General features: G+C 34.3%; 1 protein-coding gene across 1 annotated transcript in view; it reads left to right on the plus strand.

Annotated features, from left to right (window-relative positions):
- The window catches only part of SLCO4C1 (solute carrier organic anion transporter family member 4C1), a 61,992-nt gene extending 45,554 nt beyond the window's left edge, over nucleotides 1-16,438 (plus strand). The window contains exons 9-13 of the mRNA XM_054590023.1: nucleotides 2,476-2,629; nucleotides 6,056-6,246; nucleotides 11,682-11,746; nucleotides 13,262-13,399; nucleotides 15,580-16,438. Of these exons, the coding sequence (XP_054445998.1) occupies nucleotides 2,476-2,629; nucleotides 6,056-6,246; nucleotides 11,682-11,746; nucleotides 13,262-13,399; nucleotides 15,580-15,740 (709 nt within the window). The 3' untranslated portion in view covers nucleotides 15,741-16,438. The remainder of the gene's footprint in view (nucleotides 1-2,475; nucleotides 2,630-6,055; nucleotides 6,247-11,681; nucleotides 11,747-13,261; nucleotides 13,400-15,579) is intronic.
- Nucleotides 16,439-16,717: the final 279 nt, after the last annotated feature.

A 16,717-nucleotide genomic window follows, 5' to 3' on the forward strand; every position in this document is an offset into this window, starting at 1 on the left:
TCTACTGCAGTTGGCAGTATACTGCCTTAAATTTTCATATTCTCAGTAATCATCAATAATATAAGGATTATATATTGAAAATTTAAATTTAAAATTTTGTGTAGTGGCTATTTCTAGAGTTTCAAGCATAGTTTTTCTCTATTCCCTTTATTTCTATTTCTGTATTTAAACCAGTTGTTGGCAGACTGACTGTAGAGCTTCTTTCTGTGAGTAGAATCATGCTTGCGAAAGAAATCTAGCAGAAGTCTGGAAGAGATTAGATACAGCCATCCCCAACCTTTTTGTCACCAGGGACCGGTTTCGTGGAAGACAATTTTTCCACGGATGGGTGGAGGGAGGGTGGTTTGGGGAAGATTCAAGCGCATTATATTCATGCTCTCCTCCTGCTGTGCGCTCAGGTTCCTAACAGGCCCCACCGATACTGGTCTGCGGGCAGGAGTTGGGGACCCCTGGAAGCAGAGGAGTTTCTAGGTAGATTGACAAATTACTTAAAATTTACTCTTTGACCACCCTTTCCTTCAAACTCCCCACTGACTGGTTTCCAATTTGTTTTCTACTCCGTAATCTGTTTATGAACTTCTAGTTCTCTGCCTACTCCTTAAATGTCGTTTTCCAACATAGCGATTATTACTTTGTAATACTTAAAAAAAAAATCACTCATTTACTGTTTTTGACACCCAAGGAAAGATAGTTTGATTGTTGAAGATTTTTATCCCTCATTCTCTTCTTTCTTTCCTTCCTTATCTTCCCCTTTCTTTCCCTTTCTCTATCTCTGCCACTTTATTTCTTTTAACCACATTCCCACCACTTTGTATCTAGCATGTAATTTGCACTCACTGTGTACTCATGAAATAAATGAATGTCCAAGACCTCTGCACTCTTTTCATGCTACACTGTTTGTGTAGAGGATCTTATCATTCTCATGGTTTCAGCTACATGTATATGCAAATGGGTATTAAGAGGTCTGCCTCTAGATTTCTTCACCAAATTGGAAACTCTTAATTTCAACATGAATAAAACTAAACATCTCTCTCCCCAAAACTAGTTCTCTTCCAAAATGCCAAGTTAGACACTAGGAGTCACTCTTGACTCTTCCATTCTGAATATGGATTCAATCACGCAAACACAAAATCTTACTGACTCTATATCTAAAATATTTCTCAAATCTGTTTGCTTTAACCAAGCGCTCTATTTTAGTTCTCTTATATGTTATCATACCTAATTGTCTGGGGTATTATAACTGGCCTCCTTCCCTAAAATTCATACCCTGTATAACTCCTAGGATTATTTTTTTTCAATGTGCTTTTGACAGTGTCACTTTCCAGTCTAAAAATACTTCGATTCCCTTTTCAAAATAGGGTAAAGCTCATTGTTTTTAACAAGGCTCATCAGGCCCTCAATAATGTGACCCTTGACTCCTCTCCACCTACATTTTTTGTCACTCTCTGCTTCAGGTATCATTCATATTTTTCTGTATCAGGTGATATTCCTCAGCTTTATGCCTTTGTATGAGCTTCTCTGAAGTACCTTCACCTTCTCTATTTACCCAGCTAACTCTTATTTATTCTTTAAAACTCATCTCAGGTAGTCACTCTTATCTAAATGATGGCTTGTTTTAAATGTTATTCCCCAGTGCTTCTAAAATATACTTTGCATATATTTATGGCCACACTCACCAGAGTGCATATAATTATGTGCCCATCTCTACTCCTAGATTGAAATCTTTGAGGACAGTGAATATCTCACTCAGTTTTGTGTTCCCAATAGCTAGCATAGGTACAGCACTTGCTCAATATGTATTGGCTGAATTGCAAATAAGTAAGGGATTGGAGAAGTGTCTTTGCTTAGGGCAACCTTTATATTATCAAAGGTGTTGCTTCCTTTTAAGAGGCTGCAGGGAAGAGCACTGGGCCTGGGAACCAGGAGCATTATATTTGGCAGACAAAGAAAAATGCTAAATTAATCCCTCTGGGCCTCAGTTTTGCTGTTGATAAAATGAATATGTTGAACATGATTTTATTCATCCTTCTGGGTTTAAAATTTTCCTTGCACTCCTGGAAAATTAGGCAATATCTGGAGATATTTAAGTTGTCACAACTGAAGGGATGCTATTGGCATCAAGTGGCAGTGGCCATGGATGCTGCTAAACATCCTAAAGTCCCCAGAACCTGCATCCCAAATCCCCCCTACTAAAAAGTTTTCTGGTATCAAATGAGAAACTATTTTTGCTTTCTCTGCCTATTTTACTTATTACTGACAGAACAACAATATAGCTATTGTTTCTACTGTCTCTCTCTTCCATAAGAAGTTAAGTGCTAGGTGAAAAGACAGTCATTTATTTTATTCATTCAGTAATTATATATAGGCTGAGTCAGTGAATAAATGACTAAATGGAAAGATATAACAATGCTTCTGAACTGTTCATTAAATGTGATAATATAGATGATTTGCCCATCTTTCATTTCCTGTTGACAGGACAGGAGACCTGGGAAACTTGACCACCCTTTGTAATGCCAATTGTAACTGCATGCGATCACATTATTATCCTGTTTGTGGCAGAGATGGAATCCAATACTTTTCTCCCTGCTTTGCAGGTTGTAAAAATTCTGTTTCAAAAAGACGGCCAGAGGTAACTTGTGTCTGCTACTTTACCTTAATGAGACAATATGTTGGTGTATTTACGGATGGCCTTCTCAGTCTCTCTCATAGAGTACCATAGTACCTATTCCTTTCTTCCTGGCCCACCTCCTCCACTCAGAAGCCAGGCATAAAGTCTCAGTCATGTCAGATGAATAAGCTTCAGAGATCTGCTGTACTACCTTGTACCTGTAGTCAACAATTATGTATTATACACTTATGATTCATTAAAAGGGTAGATCTCATGTAAAGTGTTTTTACCTTAAAAAGACAAAAACAAAACCATAAAACCTGACCAGTCCAACAGAAAAAGAGTTTTCTTTCATGTCACAGATGCAATTATCAAAAAATTAACTTGGCAGTTACATCTTTGTAACATTATTTTTATTAAATATTATTTACGATTTTGCATTGCTTTATTTTCTCAACTATATACTTCCCTTCAAGTCAGGGAATTTTTCTGTCCTTCTGAACTACAATGAATACAGTAGAAATATCATAAATATTTATTGCTTTTATTTGATGCACCATGGATCCATTAAAAAATACCCAAACTGTTCATTCATTCTCCAGTACAAATTTACTTTTAATTCTGGATTAGAACGCATGTCAGTTTACTGAGATATGTTTTTTTTTCAAATACAGTTAAATAGTTTTAAGAGAATCCAATAGAATTTTATGGTACTATACCTGCAATCTGAGGATTTTATTTCAGCTAAATTTAAGGACTTTGGGAATAGATAATATTCATATTACTAATACTATATAATATCTTAGGCATTAATAAATAATGTGATAACACTAAAAAGTGCTGAGGGAAATATACAAGACCACAATGAATAAGATGACAAAACAGCACAATCTTAAATATTTGAAATATGGACTAGTGAAATACCATTCCTTTTTCTAAAGACAAACTTAACATTGCAAGAAAAGATTTCTGTATAAATAAGGAGAAATAATTATTTGAAATAATCTATAAAATTACTTCAGATTTCTGCTAAAACTAATATAGAGGTGTGTATATGTGTGTGGTTATACACATATGTTCATATGTACACACATAAATATATGTTTGTGCATATATATGCATATCTTTAATTAAATTTTGCAGACAATAAATACATTAAACATTTATCTCAACAGATTAGTATTTGATCTTCCTACTGGGGGTAACCCAGAATGTGAAAAACAGTGCACATTTTCTTTTCATATTACCTGGCTTACAGATTTTAAAATCATCATCTAAGAACATTGAAAAGTATGTCAAAAAGAAAAAAAGTATGACGTTGAGTCATAGTAGACCTGATAGACATGACTAAGTGTACTTTTAATCCTTAGAATAAAACTAACTAGATCACAACCATGACATGCCTATGAAAATCAATAAACGACATTAGGAATATTTTAAAATCCCCAACCTAGGGTTAGCATACCTTTAAATCAATGGACATGCAGGATTGCTTCAGTTTCAGAATAGGTTTAGAAAATTGGATGTTTGTGTCAGTAATAAAGAGCATGATGTATATCATAGAATAGAACTCAGTAAGTGCTATTAATTAACATTAATTAGAAGATTATGACATGGAAGTTAAGTTATTGAAAGGGTTTTATTTACATGTAAAATTTATACATATAAATATTATCCTGCACACGAAAACCAAAAATAACTGAGTAAATAATAAAAAGCATACTTGAAATGGTATTGGTTATTTTGATATAAATTTGATATTGGTATTTATATTTTTTACCAAATACTATAATTGCCATTTTAAACATTAAATTGTCTTCTAGGGGTTGTTTAGGAAAAGCAAGTTGTTTTGATTTCAAAATTTTCTATCTGTCCTCTTTTTTTAATGTCCAACTATTCCATATTAACAACTCAATTTTTCTAAGGATTTTTTCCCCTATAGAATATTTCAAATAGGCACATGCATTGATGATAATGTAATAAATACCTACACACATTTCTTTACAGAAGTATTAGTATTATATTTCACACTAGTGACCCGAACTACAAAAAACAGATGCTGACTAACAGCAACTATACTTAGGAAAATGTATACTTTTTTATGTAAGAGAGTTGTAAAGTTTCATCATGAGAGAAAAAAACTATTCTCAGTTTTCCTTCTAAAAATGTTCAAAGGCTACATTACTTTATTAGTTGATATATCTGATTGCTGAGTATAAAATAATCTTTTTTGGAGGTGTCATCTTCATGTTTGGGTGTCCTGAATCAGTACCAGTGACCCTTGAATACCTTTAGCACTCAAAAAAGATCTCTGGTTTCCAAACAAGAAAAACACAACTTCTCTGGCTGTACTCTGACTTTATGGAGGCTTTAAACATGTAAAAAGGATGAAGTTAAGATATAAAAAGCCTTCAAAAAATAATGTTGCCTGGACCTGGCTGGTGTGGCTCAGTGGGTTGTGTGTCAGCCTGAGAACCAAAGGGTCGCTGGTTGGATTTCCAGTGTAGGGCACATACCTAGATTGTGGGCCAGATCCCCAGTAGGGGGCGTGCAAGAGGCAATCACACATTGATGTTTCTTTCCTTTTTTTTTCCCCCTACCTTCCCCTCTCTAAAAATAAATAAGTAAAACCTTAGAAAAAATAATGCAGCCTACCTTTTAAAATATCTTAATTTTTTCATACAAAAGTAATACTTGTGATTTTTTGACATGTTGCCTTCCAACATTTCATATTCCTATTTTATATGTATATGTGCTTATATATATAAATTAAATATATAATATGTTATTTATATATAAAATAACCTTCCTGATAATGTAATAACCTCTAGTTTTTGACTGTCATAAATGTGCCATCATAAGGGGGAGACAGTTTACTTTTGGTAAAGTAATTCATGAAAGTTAAAAAACTATAGTAAAAAGGTTTAGTTGAAAGCAGCATTTCCTCCTCCAACACTTGTGACATATTAGTTAAGTTTACTGAATCACTTGTTAAAATTATAGTATTTATTCATTTAAATTAGTGCAATGGAGAGATTGTCAGTATGCATGCTTTTTTTTTTTTTTTGATGTCCTATAATGGAAAAAAAGGTTAGCAGGAAAATTATTTGAACAATTATGATCAATTCAAAGCAGTCTAGAATGCATGCGATAGCATAATTGTTAGATTCTTGTCAATTTGTTTTGTAAGTCCTGAACCAACAATAGGTTACAAGCTGAAGTAATGGACACAAATGTCAAACACAGAGAATTCATTCCACTTCTTGAATATGGCTGCCCATTTTCCTTGGCTTAATTTTTTCAGGTTAATTACTCTTTCTCGGCATCCTTTGTTGTATATGTATTACAACTGTGTAAGAGAGCCATGCCTAGAGATCTCCTCATTTACAATGACAAAACATGTTTTCAAGATAAAAACTCTTGGTATTTTTATGTCTAATATTCTAGGTATATTACAACTGCTCCTGTATTGAAATGAAAACAGAAATAACACCTTCTGCAGCAAATTTTGGTTTTGAAGCTAAAGCTGGAAAATGTGAAACTCGATGTACAAATTTGCCCATATTCCTTGGCATTTTCTTTGCTGCAATTGTTTTTACCTTTATGGCTGGTACTCCTATAACTGTGTCCATCCTAAGGTATGTATTGTATTTGAAATTTGCCATCCCTAAGTCAACATGTTGAATGAAAATAATGGACTCAGAGGTTCATTTGGGGTTTATACTGACCATTGATTCTAATGCCAATTCAGCCCTTACAGGATCATTAGTTTGATGCTATTAAAAATGCTACTTCATTGAGTCTCAGATGCATGAGGTTAAAACGAAATCATGTATGTGAAAGTGTCCTAACATCGCTCACCTGTTATATGCTTGATGTTAGTTTCTCTGCTTCTTTCATGAGGCTTCAGTTGTAAGCTGGAAATATGTTCAATTGTATTTGAGTATGACTGAAATTCAATGTACTCCATATATGTCAGAATCAGAATGACATGCATTTTACCTTATATAGCAGGTGCTGTGATATAAAACCTTCCTGTGAACAGTGCTAATAGATAAAAAACTGTCACCTGGCTTTTGACAGTGTTTTGCTCTTCTGCCTTCTATACTACCTTGTAAAAATATTTCCTATCTGCCCTTCCATAAGCACTTCACCCTTTGTATTTCTTTCCAAACAAACTCTGGCTTTTTCCCTTTTAAGTTTTGATTCCTTGATACTCACCTTTTTTTTTTTTACATACTTTTTGATGAATGGAAGTTTTAGAGACTCTGTCTAAAAACATTAAATATCTGTTAACATTATATTGCATGGAAAATGGGAGTCATTTAGAGACTAGAGAATATGTTTTTAAAGAATTTATTTTGGCTATTATAAATAATGCTGCTATGAACACAGGGATGCATATATCTTTTTGTATTAGTGTTTTGGATTTCCTCAAATGAACACCCAGAACTGGAGTTGCTATGGAGTACAACAGTTCTATTTTTAACTTTGGGAAGAATTTTCATACTGTTATCTATAGTGGCTGCACCAATTTACAATCTCAGCAGTGCACAAGAGTTCAGTTTTCTCTACATACTTGCCAATAGTTGTTGAGTTTTTGTTACTAGCCCTTCTGACAGGTATGGTGATATCTCCTTGTGGTTTTAATTTGCAATTCTCTGATGATTAATGTTGTTGAGCATCTCTATGTCTTCTTTAGAGAAATGCCTATTCATTGTCTCTGCATACTTTTAATTGGATTTTTTTTCACTTCTTCATTTTATTTTTTAAAATTTTTTATTGAACTTTTTCCATTACCATTTAGTCCACTTATATTCCCCACCCCCACAATGACCACACTACTTAGTGGTCTATAAATAGATGAATGGATAAAGATGTGGTTAATTACACACACACACACACACACACACACACAATGGAATATTACTCAGCAATGAAAAAGAATGAAATCTTGCCATTTGTGACAATGTGGATGGACATAGAGGGTATTATGATAAATGAATAACTTAGAGAAAGATGAATGCTTTATGATTTCACTTACACTTGGAATCTTAAAAAAATACAGACTTCTAGAAACAAAACAAACTGATGATTGCTAGGGGGTGGGGGAAGGATTGGAGGATAAGTATAAAAGTAAAGGGGAATAAGAAGTACACATTTCTGTTACAAAATAAATAAGCCATGGTGATGTAGTGTATAACACAGGAAATATAGCCAATAATATTTAATAATTGTATGGTTGGTGGAGGAGTAAATGGAAGTCACACTGACCCCCTCCCAGGACCAATCTGGAATTACAACTAAATTGTGGAGAAATTACCTGGAACAAACAACTGACCAATAGTGAAAGAGAAGCTTATAACCTTGGACAGACAAAAGAATCAGCTTCAGCACAACCTGACTGGTAAGGAGTTCAGTGGAGATCGGAGAAGGCTGGCTGGGCACCCACAGTCGGCAGTGCCAGAGGGATAATTAAGCAGTCAATTGGATCCTCTTGAAAAGAGTGGGGTCTAAACCCTAAGCTGGGATCCCCAGCCTACAGCATCAGAGCCCAAAAAGCACACAGATAACAGCCAGCTGCGAAAAGTAATAGGGTTGCTCTTTGCCAGAGACTGATGGCTGGAGATGCAAAGAGGCATTTAAAGGGCCAACACACAAATTTTCATTTGTAGCGACTTAGCCTGGGCTCTGGCATAGCCGGGGCAGAGTGGGCTAGAGACGCCTGAGGAGAGACTGAGATGGAGGTTTTGGGGAGAGAACTGAGAGAATAGCTGCAGGATCCAGTGCTGAGTCATCCCCCATGCGGCAGCAGCCATAATGCTCAGGCAGACCACTCCCCTCCAAGCAGCACCAGCCTGAGGAGAAACAATAGCCCTGGCCCCAGAAGGGACTCTGTCCCACTGTGTGGTGCTTAAGCCTGACTACTGAGTGCAGAGTGACTGGATTAACAACTGAAGGAGACAGGCACAGACAGTAGATTCCTGGAAGTCTCCAACAGACTGCCTAAGATCAGATGAGGTCAACATCTGACATCATCAGAGGCTGATCCAGAGAGAAAAAACAGTGATAAATACTAGAGGTTACCGAGACAAAACCCACTGTGGATTTGCAATATTTTCTTTAACATTCATTTCTTGTCCATCAAGTTTGTGCATATGAAGTCATTAGATTTTATACTATAGTTTACTTCTCTCCTTTCTTATAATAGTTTTAATCTGTTTACACCCTTAGTAATACTGGCTCATTTGTTGTTGATAGTGGGATTGTAGGTGGGCATTATTTTTGTGAGTGTGGGTTTGTTTCGTGGGCTTTGTGGTTTTGTTCTGGCAGCACCTGCATAACAGCATACAAAACATGGTGAGAGTAGTGACCTTCAGTCAACAACCTGGAAGGAAGGACCAACCTAAGAACAACCCAACAGCAATCAAAACTCAGTTACATCAAGAGAGTCAACATAAAGGGCATCCCAAGAGCATCAAGTTCAGGAGATCAAGGAGACTGAACCACAGAATCTTACAGGTCTCCCATCATATAAGTTCATACCACAAAGACAGGGAGTCAAAACAGATCAATTTAAGAAGCAGAAGCAGAATCTTGCAAATAATGGGAAAACAAAGAACACCCAATCGAAAGGAAAGGAGGAATTCTCAGAAAAGAGTGGTAAATGAAATAGAGGCAAGTAATCAGATATTGAGTTCAAGACAATGGTTATAAGGAAGCTCAGTGAGCTCAGAGAGAATTACCAAAAACTACAGGGAAAGTACGAGGAACTTACTGCAAACTATATCAGCATGAAAAAAGACATAGAAACTATCAACAAGAGCCAAGAGGAAATCAAGAATACAATTTATGAATTGAAGAACACAGTAGAAGGAATAAAAAGCAGGCTAGATTAGGCACAGGATCAAATCAGAGAGCTGGAGGACAAGGTAGGATAAAACTCCCAGAAAGGGCAAGAAAAGGAAAAAAATACTAAAAAAAACCTGAAGATGGGTTAGGGGAACTGCAGGACAATATGAAACATAATAATATCAATATAACAGGGATACCAGAAGGAGAAGAGGAGTAAGGGATAGAAAACCTGTTTGAAAAAGTAATGATAGAAAACATCTCTAATGTGGTGAGAGAAAGAGTCACACAAGTCCAGGAAGCACAGAGGGTCCCATGCAAGAGGACCCCAATGAGGCCCACTCCAAGACACATCATAATTAAAATGGCAAAATTCAAAGAAAACAGAGAATCTTAAAGGCATCAAGGGAGAAACAGGAGGTAATATACAAGGGAGCCCCAATAAGGCTAGCAACTGACTTCTCAGCAGAAACACTACGAGCCAGACAAGATTTGATCTCCAAAATATATAAAGAACTCACATGACTCCACTCCAGGAAGACAAACAATCCAATTAAAAAATAGGCAAAGGATCTGAGCAGACACATCTCCAAGGAGGACATACAGAGGGCCCAGAGACATATGAAAGGATGCTTATCATTATTAGCCATCAAAGAGATGCAAATTAAAACCATAAGGAGATACTACTTCACACTGGTCAGAATGGCCATCATAAACAAATCAAGAAACAAGTGCTGGCGAGGCTGTGGAGAAAAAGGAACCCTAGTCCACTGTTAGTGGGCATCCAGACTGGTGCAGCCACTCTGGAAAACAGTGTGGAATTTCCTCAAAAAGCTGAAAATGGAACTGCCTTTTTACTCAGCAATTCCACTACTGGGATTATACCCTAAGAATTCTGAAACACCAATTCGAAAGAGCCAATGCACTCCAATGTTCATAGCAGCACAATTTACAATAGCCAAGTGCTGGAAGCAACCTAAGTGCCCATCAGTAATTGAGTGGATCAAAAAAGTATGGTACATTTACACAATGGAATACTACACAACAGAAAGAAAGAGCGAGCTACTACCTTTTGCAACAGGATGGATGGAACTGGAGAGCATTATGCTAAGTGAAATAAGCCAGGAAGTGAAAGACAAATACCTTGTGATCTCACCTATAGGTGGAATCTAATCAACAAAACAAACAAGAAAGCAAGATATAACCAGAGACATTGAAATAAAGAACAAACTGACAGGAACCAGAGGGGTAGGGGGAGGGAGATAGCAGGTGAAATAAGGGGAAGGGTTGTCAAAGAACATTTTTAAAGGACCCATGGACAAAGCCAAACGGGGGAAGGACTGAGGGTATGAAGTGTGGGTGGTTGGGGTAGGAGAAAGTGGTGGCGGGAAAATAGTGACCACTGTACTTGGACAACAATAAAAAAAAGAAAATAAATAAATAAAATGTTTATGTTTAGAAAAAAATAACTTTATGGTGACAGATGATTACCAGACTTAGTGTGGTGATCACATTGTAAGATAAATAAATGTTGAATCACTATGTTGTACACCTGAAATATATTGTATACCAACTGTAGTAAAAAAAATTAAATATAAAAAAAAAGAGCTCAGATTTTAAAAAAATTATCTATGTCACCTTTCAACTGCAAATTTGTTTTTAACGACTAATCTTTTAACCCACATCTATCTCTCTCTCGTGTCCCAGCATCATGTCGTATTCATTTTAGACAGTCGTTACTTAAAGAGTTATTGTTGAATCAGAGTGAAGCTTAGCAGCTGTTTTACATTGCCTCAAATTTTGTACTCTTATCTCATAGGTATGATTTCAGTCTCAAAGTTAGTAAGAGAGTATGAATTATTTGCTTGAGACTTAAATCGTCTGTCCTGTGAATTCAGCAATAGTCAAAAATAGGTCTTATTAATGAATGTTTTTTCTCCTTTACATTTGTTAAAATTCATACATTTTCAGTACATTTGTTAACATTTATTTGACTCTTTTTGGTGTTATTTGTGGTATTTTAGTTCAGAAAACATTTTCCTCCTTTTAGAATTCCAGAAAGTTTGAACTGTACCTAAACTGTTACAAATAATTTTTTTCTTTCATATGCATAACATTTACTTTAATCCAGAAATTCTACCCTGGTATAAAAATGAATATGCTCAAAAAGTGAATGAACTGCACAACCGTTTTTGGCCTCATGCATATTTACTACCTCTAGGTGTGTTAATCAAAAGCAGCGGTCTCTGGCATTGGGAGTACAGTTTACGGTGCTTCGGTTATTAGGTATGCCGCTTTTCTTATTCATTAGTAACTTGATTATTTTGTTCATTAATGTTACTGATTTGTTTATTTTTGGTATGTGCCAAGAAAGTAATTAATTAAACACACTAGAAAACTACATAATTGTCATTAAGAAAGCTGTTTTCCAATATTCGAGATGTAGTATTGTTTGTGTATCACATAATAATGACTTTTGGCCTACATAATTGGTTAAATATTGTTTCCATTTCTGTTGCAAATATAACCTTAAAGATTATAGTATATTTATTTGAAATATAACATAATCATCAATGCACTTCTAATAGAGTAAGATACATATTTTTCTATTCATACAAAACTTATTATCAACATAAATTATAAAATCTTATTTATAACTACTGTAACTTTTTCTTCCTGCATTTATCTCCATTTGGGGCATGATTATATTGTATCAGGATTGAAAACTAGTTAAGAATTGATGGAGAAAGAATTTATCCCAGAAAATTTTATAAGGTTCCAGATGTAGGAAGCATAAGAAAGAAAAAATTATATTACACACATAACTATGTGTTTATACTTACACACACAATATTATGAACATAATATTAACGTAACTTAAAAAAATAAAAGTAGGAACATTAGAGGTCACCTGAACCAACTTTCCCACTTTTCAGGTGAGTAAATGAAGTCCCTGCGAGATTCAGGGGCTTGCCCAATCAGTGGTGCAAATGAGAGTAGAAAAGCTGTCTCCTCACTCAACACTCAGTCCGGTGCTCTTTTGACTCTGTCATGTCACAGGTCATGAAAGAAGAGCTGGATGCAGCTGAAACCTTTGTCTAAGCAATACCACCTCAAATCATGTATTTGACTTTTAACCTTTATTTGACTGTAAAAGTTCCTTAATTTTTTGCCTTCTGACTTTACATGTGGGAGGGTGTGTATGTTTCAGAAAGCAAAACTAGGCTTGTTAGATTAATGTTTGTCAGTACACACCTGCATCTCGTGTACTCACATACATGTCAGTATGTGTATATACACACATATTGACATACAACATATAACACACAGTGTTTAGCATGCATTTTGTGCATCAGTATTTACATTTTTTAAAAAGTATAATAGCTGATTGCAAAGACACATTAATTAGAAAAACAGTGAATGAAAATATTAAATAAATATTAATGCAATAATGCTAGAGATTTCTATTAAAATAAATTTTAATTGATTAGAAATATGTAATTATGTATAATTATTTTGGAAAGTTTGCTCATATTTCCTTATAGTCCTGTTACTCATACATGTACTGATTGATTTGCAAATGAACAGATGTCTTCAACAGAGAAATTATTTATTGAGTATTAGAGTAACTCAAATGCATTAAAAATTATGCATTATGTCATTTTAAAGAATTGTTGCTTGCACTGCTTTCAAGTAAAAATAGGAAGCCAAAGTCAATAATTTTTTGCTTAAATGGATAGATTTAATGCCTATTCTCAGACTAATATTTACCCATGTGTATTTCACAAATAATTCCTCTAGGCTCAATACCTGGACCAATTATTTTTGGTGTTGCAATAGACAGCACATGTGTGCTCTGGGATATTAAAGAATGTGGAATTAAAGGAGCTTGCTGGATTTATGATAACATCAAGATGGCCCATATGCTAGTGGCCATATGTAAGTAGTGACTTACTGATAACTTCAGATTAAATCGATGATGTTAAGAGAAAAGACAATTATTTTTACTTAGGTTTTGAAATGTTCAGTCTACGCTATTGGGTTCTTCTATAGTCCTGAGGTCAGTTATCAGCAGGAAATAAAAGGCTTTACCTGGAGTCTGCAAGACTCAGTCTAAAATAAAAAAGACAGTAACATTTTAGCTTCCATTACATTACATATTCTGTAATTTTCTTTTAGCAACTTCTCTCAAACTCTTTTTGAGAAGTCTAACAAAAACAGGAGAATTTTTAGAAACTCTGGAATGATTTCATTTAGGCCCCTAGGCTCTGGAAAGCACATAGAGCTGAGGTAGGGAAGTGCCTGGCTCTAAGGCATGTGACAAGAAATCTTTTTGTAAGTTTAGAAGATTAGCCATGATGTTTTACTCCTTTTTGCCTTTGGCAGTCTGTCTCATATAGTCTTAGTTAAGCAATAAATAAAAATTAAGATTAAGGAAGCAGAGTAATGCATTTATTTTGTAAGAGTGAGATAAAAATTTTAAAACAACCTAAAAAATTAAAACATTTTAAAACAGAAATCTTAGATAGAAAATATATATATTTACATAATGTGTGATTTTCGTTGCAATTGAGAGCACAGTTATTTTAGCACATGGATCAAGATAGCTTATTGCTCTTACATGTGTTTAAATCCAGAGTATGCTGTCTGAGTTAATGATGACAGAGTAATAAAATATCCACTGAAGAAATAAATACATAAATTAAAAAAATGGGAGAGTAAATATTGACCAGAATAGGCAAGCTTAATCTTTCTATCACTTTTACCTGCTAAAAAACATTTCTTTATTCAATGTACATTTTACAATGTAAAATTTTAATTGATTATGTTTGTACTCTCACCAAAAGATATAGATAATGAATTATTCCTTTTCCTAATGTGTTGAATGTGAGCATTTTCCCCCCAAAACATATATATCTTTAAATTTTTCAAAAACATTGTAACAGTTGTACTTATGTAATTAATCTTCCTATAAACCTAGAAATGCTTAGCGCCTTGAACATTCCTAGTTCATTCAAGGTGCAAATGCTTAGCGCCTTGAACATTCAATAGTTACAATTTTGTATTGTAATGCACAATACTTACATTGTAAATAAAATATGATTGATTAACAGAAAGTAGCTACATTGCAAAAACTACATTGTAAAGCCATTTAGCTTATTTGACTGGAACTTAAATGCTTGTGCAGTGGCCAGAACTAGTTTCTCTGCATATAGCTGAACTGAAATTCTTAGTTGTTTGGAAACAAATCAAGCTGGAGAAGTGAATCCTGTCATTGTATTTTTTTAGTTGATACTTAAAAGTAAATTTGATTAACTATTGAATATGATATATTCTCACAGGGGCTTTCTCCAAAGAACTCCAAAGATTTTTCATTTTTAGAGTTATTTTCCATCATGAACATGAAAATTCTGTAACTTTATTTCAGGTTCAAGGATATTGTAAGCTATTTTCCTTTGTCATTGACCTCGTTGCTTGTAATTTTTTATAGGTATGGGATTGTGTTAATAAAGTTATATATGGAATGTGGATTTATTTCATTCTATAGAATACTTATTTTACAAGAATGTACAATTATAACCAAGAATAAAATAATTGTATATTCTTATTGTTTAGAAAGATAATGCAAGCTAGCTCATTGAAATGTACAGAAGATTTTTATTGAGGAATATCAACTTTCTTCCTAAAGTTCTAAAAGTTTAAAACATATAACTAGCCCTGGCCTGGTAGCTCAGTCGGTTGGAGTGTTGCCCCTTACACTGAAAGATTGTGGATTCTATTCTGCGTCAACACACCTAGGTGCAGATTCAGTCCCTGGTCTGGGTGTGTAGGAAAAGCAACCAATCAATGATGTTTCTCTCTCACATGGATGTTTCTCTCTCTCTCTCTCTCTCCCCCCTTCCCTCCTCCTCTCTCTCCCACACTCTTCTTCCCCATTCCTCTCTCTAAAAAACAATAAAAACATCTTCAGGTGAGGATAAAATAAATAAAACATAGAACTCTAATGACTATACACTTCTCTTTAATGTAGAGTTTCTAGTTGTAAAGAACTTCTCAATGAGAATTGGTTTCTTTAATAATTAAAGACCCAAATGCATGATTTTTTTTTATATATTTAGGTGTTACTTGTAAAATCATCACCATTTTCTTCAATGGACTTGCAATCTTTCTGTATAAACCACCGCCATTAGACAGAGATGTATCATTTCAAAATTTGAACACAGCTATATCTGCTGTTTCAATGGAATGTGACTTCAGCAAAGCAAAGAATGAAGGATGAAATAGAAAATGAGGAGACTGTTCTACAGATGGAAAACTGGCCTTTACTTATAAGAATGTACACTGCCATCCCAGCATTATCTCCTTAATATGGACAATCATTTTAAAAAGGAATGTTTTATAACTCAACTTGTTTTCTGTATATGTATGGTATATGTATGGACTTTTACTTGTTTTGTTTTAATGTAAGAAACAGACATATGCCTTCAAAAGCCACCAAAAGCCTCCATACACACACACACACACACACACACACACACACACACACACACACACACTTCCCATTGTCTAGGTATGAAATTCCCAACTAATAAAACTAAACCAGCAAAAAAAGCTAGTGATTAGTTACAACTTTTGGTGTAAAAATTTAATTAAATTTATGTGTGATGATTTTCAAAAACTATTAATGAAAGCCTATGAATTTAAAACCAGCTAAATAATATTTTTTAAATTTACACATACTAATATGTCTTTTATCACAGAAATTTATAGAACTATTAGAATATAGGTTAATTATCTTCTCTGTGACCCAGTATATAGTAAATTTAGAAATATCAGTATTATATATACATATTTTCACTTTAACTCAAAAAATCCAGGGGTAATTTGTTGATGTTGCTCATTTGTAACACTGAACCTCTTAATATGAATCTGTGATAATGTTGTTCAGTTACATATATTCTGGAGGAAAGTACCAGCTTTGGCAAGGAAAAGTGCCAATTAGACAGAAAAAAAGATTTCTTTTTTTAATGACTAAGGTGCATTTTATTGGTTTTCTTTGAAAGGATTTTTTAATGAATGATTACTTAGATAGTACTTTCATTTTTATCATTTAAAAAACTGGTTACCTAGTACATTACTTGTAGCACTAAAATAGTGCTGTGCTTATAAGTTAGCATGTTCTATTATTGTTTGATTTAAAGCAACCTCCTTAGCTGATCCATTTATTTGAAAGATAAAAGTGCTTCAAATATCTGA

The sequence above is a fragment of the Pteronotus mesoamericanus genome, unplaced genomic scaffold (assembly GCF_021234165.1).
Source record: "Pteronotus mesoamericanus isolate MK-2021 breed Mesoamerican mustached bat unplaced genomic scaffold, CSHL_Meso_final scaffold_167, whole genome shotgun sequence".
In the NCBI taxonomy this organism is placed as follows: Eukaryota; Metazoa; Chordata; class Mammalia; order Chiroptera; family Mormoopidae; genus Pteronotus; species Pteronotus mesoamericanus.